The sequence below is a fragment of the Phaseolus vulgaris genome, chromosome 11, assembly GCF_000499845.2.
Source record: "Phaseolus vulgaris cultivar G19833 chromosome 11, P. vulgaris v2.0, whole genome shotgun sequence".
Lineage (NCBI taxonomy): Eukaryota > Viridiplantae > Streptophyta > Magnoliopsida > Fabales > Fabaceae > Phaseolus > Phaseolus vulgaris.
In genome coordinates this window covers 28418916-28430879 of record NC_023749.2, presented here as the reverse complement: position 1 = coordinate 28430879, position 11964 = coordinate 28418916, and the positions used below count along the sequence as shown (strand labels likewise).

The following is an 11964-nucleotide window of genomic DNA, read 5'->3' as shown; positions in this document are numbered from 1 at the left end:
AGTGTGGCTTGGCTAAGCGCATGCACCAGGCATCACCTACTGTGTGAACGATCACCTCTGCTTTGCGTCATGCACGTTATGGGTTAAGAGAGCACCAATCACCGACTGGCTTACTAGCTCTCTTAGGCCACTCTCGTGCACGACACTACTAAACAGTTAACTTCTCCTTTCTCTGATACTCTGCCACACAAGGTTCGTATGTGATCTTGCCGGGGACTTAATTGTCAAAGAACTCACTACGTCAAACTTGTGCCTTCCGCAAAGAACCCCAAGCGTGCCTGCGAAACACAACAAACGGCGCCTCTAGCGGCCGATTGCACTCCGACGCTCAAGTCAGCCACACAAAACCACCAAAGAACTAAGTACGATGAATCTCTGGGAGACTCTTGTGCACTCTGTGATTCTCTCTCTCTCTCTTTCTCTGTGTTAACGGGTAAGTTGTACTAATGAAATCTTACCTCCCTTTGTTTGAGCGTGGAATGCCTTTATATACTCTGTTTGCGTGCCTAAGTTATTCGTGTACGAAGTAACTTAGCGTGTTTCTTTCACTAGGTGTCTCGTGCAACCTCAGCGTGAGTACTAGGTGTGGCTTGGCTTAAGCGCACGTACCAGGCGTCACCTATTGTGTGAACGATCACCTCTGCTTTGCTCCATGCACGTTATGGGTTAAGAGAGCACCAACCACCGACTGGCTGCTAGCTCCCTTAGGCCACTCTCGTGCGCAGTACTATGAAGCACCTGATCTTCTCCTTCTTCCACTACTCTGTCGTACAAGACTCATACGCAACACTCTCGCTGGGAATTGCCTCTCGCTCCTAGCTTGCCTGTGCGTGGCGCGACGACCGATCGTCTCATCTAAACGATGATCGCGCATTCCTTCTGACAACCGACCACCCCCTTAACACCAATCACCCCCGGGTAACCCTCTCAACGACACACCACACATCAGCTTCCCTGGCCCACGCGTGCCACTAAGAACGGTCCACGTGGCTATCTACTGCTGACGTCACCGCCAACCGACCACCGATCGAATCAGTATGCAACGCTCTCGCTGGGAAGCGTCCTTCGTTTCCAGCTTAACTGCGCGTAACACGAAAACCCGATGACCATCGCTCACACCGGATGACCGATCGGTGCACCATAGCGCCACGCCCTCGGCTTCTAGGCGCTTATCTAGGCGCTGATCGCGCATCCTCTCTGACCGCGTGACGACCGATCACCCCCCTGGGTGACTCTCTCAAACACACATCTGCTTCCCTGGCCCACGTGTTCCCCTAAGAACGGTCCACGTGGCTATCTGTTGCTGACGTCACCGACTACCGACGGATCACAAGCCCCCAGTCTCGAGCTGTATACTTGTTTTCAGCGAAGAGGCTAAGTGATCGTCCTCATTGGCCACGTGGCAAGTGATGCCACGTCACGTGCCACATCACGTGCTGTGTTTTAAGTGACGTTACGCCTTCCTTCCTTAATCTTGCGACACGTGTACGCATCAACGGTTAGCATGAAACGTTGTTTGCACTTCTCATATTCAAAACTTACGCGCCTCCACTGTTCCATCACCTTCTCCAACACTTCTTTTCTGAAACTCTCGAACTTCCTCTCTGCGATTCGTCTTCCCCAACCTCAAGCTTCCAGAAACCGCTTGCGATCAACAAAAGGTACCCCTTTTCTTTATCTATGGCATATTTGACTACTTTCTACCGATTGCATCATCCAATAACTGCACTGTGCATACACTGTGGGCTGTTTTTCCTTTCTCTGCACTGTACCAGGGTTTCTTCTGGTTTTTCTGTGTTTTCACTTCTTCTTCTTCGTCACTCTCGCTTCTCCCACTCCCTTTAAACCATAGCATTTTCGTTCTCCTCACCTTCCTCTTGTTTTTCGCTGAACCATGTTTTTCATTGGTCCCTCACTTCTTCTTTTCTTTCCCCATTATAGTTACTGAGCAATGGCTCGCACAAAAACCACCGCACGTCTTGCTTCATCTTCTGGTGCACAGCCTTCCGCAAGTGCACCGCCATCGCCTTCGACGAGTGCGCCCCCCTCGGCGAGTGCGCACCCCCGAGTGACGCCTCTTCAACACGACTACGCGCAGATGTACCAGTGGGCTCCCCTCCACTTTCTCGCCGAGACATCTACCCAACTCCCTGACGACCATCTCACCAACCTGCTGAGCAGCGACGCAGACGAGCCCACGTGCGCCCTTGACAGGGAGGACGACTCACACCTGGGCGTGTGCATCGCCCCTCGAGGCATGCCAATATGCGTGGATGATAGGGCCACCAATGGGGTGCCCTTCACCTTCATCTACTCTGCCATCTTCAAGAGGTTGCGCCTATGAATTCCTTTCACCTTCTTCGAGAAGGATCTCCTCATCGAGCTGAACGTGGCTCCCTATCAACTCCATCTGAACGCTTGGACCGACGTCTTCCTCCACTTCTTCGAGGCCAAGAACCCCGGCGATAGGTCATGGGTAAGTCTGAACGACGTGTCAGGGAGGGTGATCTTGGGCCTATACCAGCAATCCTTCAAGGACTGGAAGGGTAGGTTTTACATGATCACCTCCAACGAGCACAGCCCGACCCTACTTGAGGGCTTCCCACTCTATTGGGTCCCCAAGGTAGGGTTCAAAAAACCCAGAGGCTTGGAGGCCATGGCACCCTACGAGCGCGAGCTGTGTGGCCTGCTCTCGAGCTTGGGTGCTAAGTTCGGTTCCTCCACTCTCATCAAGCATGAGTTCGACGCAGAGATGCTTAAGAAATACATTGGTTCGCATTCTCTTCTTCCCTTCAACTTGCTATTTCTCTGAGCATGCATTCTCGCGCTTAACTTCCTGTGTTGTTTTCACACTTTCTGCACCTTGCTTGCTTTCTTGGCTTCTTTGTGTACTAACCCTTTGCTTTGTTTAACTGGTGCATATATGACTTCCAACAAAGAACGACGACAAAAGCTGATCGCGCTTGCCAAGTGTCGACGAGCTGTCGGGTCGTCCACGGGAACTGAGGCCACCTCCGAGCCTATCGCTGCCTCCCCCATCTCGGTCGCGCCAGCTGAAGGCCCCGAGACCAGGGGTGAGAAAAAGAGGAAACGGTTTGTGAAGGCTCCCACCACCGTCGTATCCATCGAGGAGGAAAGCTCGGGGTCTCCTCTAGTTCAACGAAGGAGGAGGGGGGCCGAGGGCGCTGAGGGCGATGCCTCCCCCATACTGGTTTCTCCTACACACCCTCCCTCTCCAGCCCCTCTTCCTTCTTCAGCCCCCCTTCCTTCCCCGCCCCCAGCCAGCCAACCACTCACCTTGCCGTCTCAAACTGCTGGGAGCGGGGCTACTCGCTCGGAGGGAACCTCTCACCCTTCGAGCTCACCACGCCCTCAAGCCTCTGCCGCCACGACCGAGGGTGGTAGTGAGAGTTCCCACCGAGCCTCGGGTTCCAGCACCGATGGGCTCACTAGGGTCATCCAGCTGACCAGGCAACTGCTCCAGAACCGCGAGCTAGTCAAATGGAGTGGGAGCGAGGTGGACCTTCACCTGGCCTGTCAACTGGTGCTTTCTTTGGAATTCTCCACCCAGCATCGCCGTATCGAGAAGCTGGAGGGCAAGATGGGCGAGCTGATAAACCAGAAGGAGTCGCTTCAAAGCAACTATGAGGCCCTACAGAGCACCGACGACATGCTGAGGGGTATGGTGGAGGAAGCCAAGAGAGGGCGCGCCCTGCAAGTTCAAGAAACCATCAAGACGGAGATGTTAATGGGGGACGCTGTCGCCGATATGGCGAAGACCACGGGCAGGGCCATCCAACTTGAAGCTGAGAATGCCTTCTTGCGCCAACATATCTCAAATCTGGCGGAGGCTCTTGCAGCGAATGAAAGGCGTGCCAATGATCAAGGGTCCAAGCTTAAAGAAGCCGAGTCCACCATCGCCACCCTTGTCACCGAGAAGGTCGTGCTCGAGACCGACAAGGTTGAGCTCGAGGCTGAGAAGACCAAGCTTTGGGAAGAGGCTGCTGACACCTTTGCTGAGGGTATTGACTTGGCCCTCGAGCAAGTTAAGTGTGTCTTCCCAGACGCTGACTGCTCTCAGTTCGCCATCGACTTCGAGGTGGTGGATGGCCAGATCGTTTGCCCTTAATCGTTTGCTGTTTTGTCTTTACCTTCTTGTACATAAACTTTGAATGTAAAAACTCTTATTGCATATATAAAATGCCACTTTCCTCTTACTGTTTTTTTTTCTGCTGTGTATCTCTTAGTTTTTATCTCTTGCCATGCACGATTAACTGCTATCCTGCTTGAACTTGGCACAAATCTTCGTTGTTCTTGACTTCTCTTACTTCTGACTTCGATCACAACTAACGGCACTTGATAACTGATTTGGCGTGGCTTCGCTTGCTTAGGCCTGTCGCGCAGGAACTTGTCTAAGACTTCTTAAAGAACGCTCTAACCACCGATAACCGATCAAATTGCTACAGCTACCCACTCATCAGTCATCGCGCCTCTGCTTTTACCTTGTATCTCCCTATATTGCTTGTCGCTCCAACGCTAAGTGCATAGAGGACTCCCACACCGATCGGTCAAGGATGATGCCCTGTTTTGGGGAGAAGAGTGTTTCTCGGTAACCCCTCTTGCCTACCCCCAAGGTCATCGACCTTTAACACATCGGGCCGTACTTCCACCTTCTCGCTCCTGGGGTGAGAAGGGTTTTGACTAAGAGTTCTACTGTGCCAATATTGATGCTATGCCACTTGGGTAAAGGCGTTTCTCGAAATCCTTCCTTTCCCTTCTTGGGCTTACTAGCACCCCTGGCTTTCCGAACCTTAGCTGCCTGCACTCACACCTGGGGTGAGGAGGACTTTAAACCGGTTGCCATGCTCGCGCCTGGGGCGAGGAAGGCCTAACCGATTACCTGCACTCGCACCTGGGGCGAGGAGGATTTTAACTTTAAAACTTTGCAAACTCTTATATTGATAACTTCTTTTTTTATTGGGTGGCCTCCTTAAAACCCTCTTCTGGGAAAAAGAGTGCCCCCTGAACTGTTCAAACTGTTTATACTAGCGTGAAAGCGCGACTACTTTACATTTTCAACTAAAATAGAACTTCAAGTGTGTGGCGTTCCACGTTCTGGGGATCGCCCCCCCGTCCAAAGTCTCCAGCCGATAAGCACCATTCTCCAACGTCTCCACCACTCTGAACGGGCCAGTCCACTTGGGGGACAACTTATTCTCCATCTCGTGTTGATATGCTTTCCTCATCACCAGGTTCCCTTCCTGAAACTGCCTCGGTCTCACCTTGGAGTTGTGCCTACGCTCCACCCTCCTCTTTACAGCTTCGGCACTGATCCTAGCCTCTTCTCGCACCTCATCCAAGAGGTCTAGGTTCACCTTCCTCTCCTCATTGGACTCCTCAGCAACGAAGTTCAGAAACCTTGGTGAGCTTTCTTGTATCTCCACAGGGATCATAGCGTCTGACCCATAGACCAGGCTGAACGGTGTCTCATGGGTGCTAGATTGTGGAATGGTGTGATAGGCCCACACGATCCTGGGAACCTCCTCTGCCCACGTTCCCTTGGCTTTCTCTAACCTTCTCTTCAGCCCTCTGAGCAGTACTCGGTTGGCCGACTCTACCTGCCCATTCGTTTGAGGGTGCTCCACCGAGGCAAACACCTGCTGTATCCCCACCTCTTCACACAGGTTCTTCAGTTGGTGACTCGTAAACTGGGTGCCACTGTTGGAAACCAAGCGCTTGGGCACTCCGAAACGGCACACAATGTTCTTCCACACGAACTGTTGAACCTTGTGCGCAGTGATCTGCGCGACCGGCTCTGCCTCTACCCACTTTGTGAAATACTCTATGGCGACGATTAGAAACTTCATCTGCCTTACTGCCAAGTGGAAGGGTCCCAAGATGTCAATTCCCCAGGTGTGAAACGGCCATGGGCTGTGAAATGACCTCAGTTCTTCAGGGGGCGCCTTGTGCCAATCCGCGTGTTGCTAGCACTGCTTGCAACGCTGAGCATACCCCACACAATCTTCCTTCAGCGTTGGCCAGTAGTACCCCGCACGGAGAACCCTGCTTGCCAAGGCGCGACCACCCACATGGCTCCCGCACACTCCCTCGTGGAGTTCTGACATAATTCTCGTGCACTGCTCCCCGTGCACGCACACCAACACCGGAAGGGTGAACCCAAATCTAAAGAGATCCCCATCAATAAGAGTGAACTTACTTGAGCTTTTCTTTACCCTCTTTGCCTCTGTCTGGTCCAGCGGAAGCACCCCATCTGCCAGATACCTCTGGTACGGCGTTATCCACGTATCAGCCTTCCCAACAGCGCAAACCTCCATCACCTCGTCAGACCTCACCGGTCGCGCTCTCACCCTAGGTTCTATCAATGTTTCTTGAGTAAGAGACCGATGACCGACCGCTATACGCTCCTTTGACTTGTACACTTGAAGTACCTGGTTGTCCGTCACGGACGCGCGAGGCACCTTCAAAGTCTCCTGGATGACGGTCCTCTGCCTTCCCCCCTTGCCTGAGCTGGCTAGCTCGGCAAGTAAGTCGGCTCTGGCATTCTGCTCTCTCGGCACATGGATCAACTCAAACTCTGCAAAGGACGTCTTCAGGGTGCATACATACTCGAGATATGCAGCCATCAGAGGGTCTTTGGCCTGGAATTCTCCTGTTACCTGCCCAGTGACCAGCATAGAGTCGCTTTTGGCCATCAAACTCTTTGCTCCCATCTCTCTGCTAGCAACATTCCAGCAATCAAGGCTTCGTACTCCGCCTGGTTGTTGCTAGCCTTGAAGGCGAAACGCAACGAATGCTCGATCAGCACTCCGTTTGGGCGTTCTAGGATTACTCCAGTGCCACTCCCTTGCTGATTGGAGGAACCAACCACTGATAAGACCCAGCGAAAGTCGAAACCCTCCGAAGGTGTAACGCCTGATGACAACTTGACGACGAAGTCCGCAAACACCTGTCCCTTGATCGGTCCTCGGGGCTCGTACCTGATATCAAACTCAGACAGCTCTACGACCCACTTCACCATTCTCCCGGCTACATCTGGCTTCTTCAGTACCTTCTGGATAGGCAGATCGGTCATCACCACCACCGTGAAGATGTGAAAGTAGTGGCGGAGCCTCCTCGCCGAAAACACCACCGCCAGAGCCGCCTTCTCCAGGGCCTGATACCGTACCTCAGGGCCTTGCAGCTCCTTACTCACGAAGTAAATAGGTCTCTGAGCTTGGCCCTGCTCTTGGACCAACACCGAACTTACCGCTCTCTCCGTCACAGCAAAGTACAAGCGGAGAGGGGTGCCCACCTATGGCTTGGACAGAACTGGTGGGCTCGCCAGATATTCCTTCAGCTTGACAAAAGCCTCCTCGCATTCCTTAGTCCAAACGAACTTGCTGTTTCGTTTGAGACATTGGAAGTAAGGGTGACCCTTCTCTCCCCCGGCGGACATGAATCGCGACAATGCCGCCAGCCGACCGGTGAGCTGCTGCACCTCCTTCACCGACGCTGGGCTCCTCATTGCCATGATCGCCGCGCACTTCTCGGGGTTCGCCACGATTCCCCGCTCTGTCAAGAGGAAGCCTAAGAACTTCCCAGCTTCTACGCCGAAAATACACTTCTATGGGTTGAGCTTCAACCCGTATTTGGCGATAGTCGTGAATAATTCTTCCAAATCAGCAACATGTTGTTCTTTCTCTCGTGAAGTCACCACCATGTCGTCCACGTAAGCTTGCACATTCCTTCCCAGCATCGGCGAGAGCACTCTATCCATCAGCCTTTGATAGGTGGCTCCCGCATTCTTCAGCCTGAATGGCATTACCTTATAACAGTAACAAGACCGCTCAGTCATGAACGCGGTCTTGCACTCGTCCATCGGATGCATCTTGATCTGGTTATAGCCTAAGAATGCGTCCAAGAAGCTCAGAAGCTTGCACCCCGACGCGCTATCCACCAGGGCGTCTATGCTGGGTAGGGAATAGGAGTCCTTGGGGCACGCTTTGTTCAAATTGGTGAAATCCATGCACATTCTCCACTTGCCGTTCGACTTCTTTACCAGTACCACATTTGCCAGCCATTTTGGGTACTGGATTTCTCTGATGTGCCCTGCGGCCAAGAGCTTGCGGGTTTCTTCGTGGATCACCTGCCTCCTTTCCTCATTAAACTTTCTCCTTCTCTGTCGCACCGGTCGGACCTGAGGGTCCATTGCAAGGCGATGACAGAGAAAGTCTGGGTCAATACCTGGCATGTTTGAGGCTGACCACGCAAACGCGTCCAGATGCCTCTCAATCACCCCCACGATCTGTCGCCGCGTGTCCTCGCCGAGCGGCCCTCCCAACTTGAACTTCTTTCCCTGGATCTCCGTCTCCACCCACCCCTCAGCAGGGTGGGGCCTCCTTTCACTGGCGATGACCGCCCTCGCGATCCCAGACTCGCGGGGCGCGACCATGCTTTATTTCTTAGCTTCTTCTTGGGCCACCCCCGAGCCCCCCGGCACCGCTTCCTCCATCTCCACATCACCTTGTGTACCTCTTACCATCTCCACCTCCGATCGCCTCTCGTCCGCACCCGGCGGTGGTGTCGAGGTAACATGGCACACACTCCTTTGCTGCTTGAGGCTGTTCTCATAGCAGCGCCTAGCCTCCTTCTGGTCCGACTTAATGGTGATCACCACCCCTTCCACCGATGGCAACTTCAACTTCATGTGCCTTGTCGACGGTACAACTCCCAACCTGTTGAGCGTCGACCTTCCCAACAGTATGTTGTAGGCGGATGGGGCATTGACCACGAGGTACTTGATTTTCTCAGTGCGGGCCACGGCTCCATCTGTGAACGTGGTCCTCAGCTCTATGTAGCCTCGCACCTCCACCTGGTCCCCTACGAAGCCATACAAGCACCTCGGGTATGGCCTCAGATGATCAAGGGACAGCTGCAGCTTGTTGAATGTCGGCCAAAACATCACGTCCGCCGAGCTTCCCTGGTCCACGAGGACCCTGTGCACCTTTCTCCCTGCCGTGACGAGGGAGATGACTATAGGATCGTTGTCGTGAGGCACAACGTCCCGGAGATCCGCCTTTGTAAACGTAATGTCAGCATCGGGGGAATGATCTTCTTCCACCGAGTCGACAATCATCACCAACTGAGAGTACCTCTTCCTCTGAGAGGCTGTACACCCTCCTCCAGAGAAGCCCCTCGCGATTGTGTGCACCTCCCCGTGCACAGGTACCTCGTGCTGTGGATCTTCTGCTGGTGGCCCCGACGCCCGATCACCTTGCGTCTCCCGCAAGTAATCGCTCAGAAAGCCACTTTTTACCAACTTCGCGAGTTGGTGTCCCAACGCCAAACAAGTGTGGAGTGAGTGGCCATAAGCCTGGTGAAACTCACACCACACGTTCTTCTTCCTTCCGAGCACCTTGTCAGTCTTCTCTGGTGCTCGCAACCGTGCCACTATGGCTGGAACGACGATCAGCTCTGCCCGACAGAACCCCTTTCTTGAACGCATGCACCAGCATATCTTCATCTTTGCTGGGCACCCTCACTACCTGAGCTCCAAAACGACTAAGGTAATCCCTGAGGGACTCACCTTGGTTTTGTCGCATGTCAAACAAATCATACGACACCACTGGGGGTGCCCTGTTCACGATGTACTACTCCATGAACAACTTAGAGACCTGCTGAAACGAAGTGATGTGGCCGTCTGGTAGGCTCACGAACCACTCCAGAACAATCCCGCTCAGGGTGCTCATGAACAGCTTGCAATACACCGCATCCGAACCCCCAGAGAGCATCATCTGGGTGTGAAACGCTGTCAGATGCGTCTCTGGGTCCTCCACCCTTGTAAACGAGGCTTTCACCCCCACCAAGTTTGGTGGCACCACTACACTCATAATCTCAGATGAGAAAGGCATGGGGAAAGTCCTGGGGGGAGACGGCGGTGCCACCCTTTCCTCCGCTGCGCGTTCCTTTTGCGCTTGAAGCGCCTTGCGCAACTTTTCATTCACTCTGTCCAACTCCTCGTTTCTGCTCTGTGATGCAGCTAAATCCGCCTGCATCCTTTCTTGTTCCATTCTTGACGCTGCCACTTTGTCTTGCAGCGTTCGCATCATTTCCAAGACCTGCACCATCGTCACAACTCCTTCTTCAGCTGATGGCGCGGGTGAAGCTTGCATTGTCTTTCTCATTTTCTCAGCAAAGAATCTCAAGAACAAACGAAGTCTGACAGCAAAGTGTGGATGGGATCACAAATTCACACGGGCCCCACGGTGGGCGCCAAATGATCTTGCAGGTGATTCGAACGTCAAAGGATTCGCCACGTCAAACTCTGTCTTCCGCAAGAACGCTCCAAGCACTCCACAAGAACTCCAAGCAAACCTGCGAAACACAACAAACGGCGCCTCTAGCGGCCGGTTGCACTCCGACGCTCAAGTCAGCCTTTGCAAAACCACCAAAGAACTACATAACTAAGAATCTCAGCGAGACTCGTGTGCACTCTGTGATTCTCTCTCTCTCTCTCTGTGTGTAAACTAGTAACTTGCAAGAATGAATCTTACCTCCCTCTGCATGAGCGCGGAATGCCTTTATATACTCTGTTGCGCGCCTAAGTTATTCGTGTATGAAGTAACTTAGCGCGTTTCTTTCACTAGGTGTCTCGTGCAACCTCAGTGCGAGTACCAAGTGTGGCTTGGCTAAGCGCACGCACCACGCATCACCTACTGTGTGAACGATCACCTCTGCTTTGCGCCATGCACGTTATGGGTTAAGAGAGCACCAATCACCGACTGGCTTACTAGCTCTCTTAGGCCACTCTCGTGCACGACACTACTAAACACTTAACTTCTCCTTTCTCTGATACTCTGCCACACAAGGTTCGTATGCAACGCTCTCGCTGGGAAGCATCCTTCGTTTCCAGCTTAACTGCGCATAACACGAAAACCCGATGACCGATCGGTGCACCATAGCGCCACGCCCTCGGCTTCCAAGCGCTTATCTAGGCGTTGATCGCGCATCCTCTCTGACCGCCATCCCCTGACGACCGATCACCCCCCTGGGTGACTCTCTCAAAGACACATCTGCTTCCCTGGCCCACGTGTTCCCCTAAGAACGGTCCACGTGGCTATCTGTTGCTGACGTCACCGACTACCGATGACCGACCGGATCACTATCTGAAGACGTTATGCGAGATCAGGCGTCGGGCTACAGTGCACATCGTCACAGAAGATCAAGTCACAGAGAAATGTGGCTTCGTCGGTCCTGTCCGACCTCGAGCAGCAAGTCGACCTCAACCCATGAGGGTACATGAGGCGATGACAGAGAAGAAAGGCTCGGGAAAGCAACAACCTTACGAGAAGCCCCTGACTGGAGCACATGCACGGAGAGACCCGACCCCCAAGCACAATTTTCGTGTAGATCTCAAGGAGTTGATCGCTATTCCCAACATCGTGACAAGGCTGAAGGTGCCCCCGAAGACCGAAAAAAGGTTGGGGTCCAACAAGAACGCTTGGTGTGAGTTCCACCAAGCATATGGCCACCCCATACACAATTGCTTATCACTAGAGTACCAGTTGGATGAGCTTGTGAAGAACGGCTTCTTGAAGGACTATCTCCTAGAGTCGTAGGAGGATCAGGCGTCAGTGGTCGCGGGAATAAATCAGGGGCACGAGGTGCCCATTCATGGTGAGATCAACACAATCTCTGGAGGATTTTCAGGAGAAGGATGCACCGCCTCCTAAAAGAAGAAGTACGCACGAGAGGTGATGGCAGAAGAGGTACAGGAGGCAAATCATACTCCCGACGATGACCTCGTCTTCACCAAGGCCGACCGCCAAGACGTCATTCTGCATGATAATGACCCGGTGGTGATTTTGGTAGTCACGACAGGGAGGAGGGTGCATCGCGTCCTCGTGGACTAGGGAAGTTCGGCCGATGTGATGTTCTGGTCGACCTTCAACAAGTTGCAGTTAT

General features: G+C 53.2%; 2 protein-coding genes across 2 annotated transcripts; both read right to left on the bottom strand.

Moving 5' to 3' along the window:
* Positions 1-5984: 5984 nt before the first annotated feature.
* On the bottom strand, positions 5985-6713 carry LOC137838587 (uncharacterized). Its single transcript, XM_068647832.1, has one exon. The coding sequence runs from the start codon at positions 6711-6713 to the stop codon at positions 5985-5987; it is 729 nt and encodes a 242-aa protein (XP_068503933.1).
* Positions 6714-8455: 1742 nt separating this feature from the next.
* On the bottom strand, positions 8456-9505 carry LOC137838577 (uncharacterized). Its single transcript, XM_068647823.1, has one exon. The coding sequence runs from the start codon at positions 9503-9505 to the stop codon at positions 8456-8458; it is 1050 nt and encodes a 349-aa protein (XP_068503924.1).
* Between the last annotated feature and the right edge of the window lie 2459 nt (positions 9506-11964).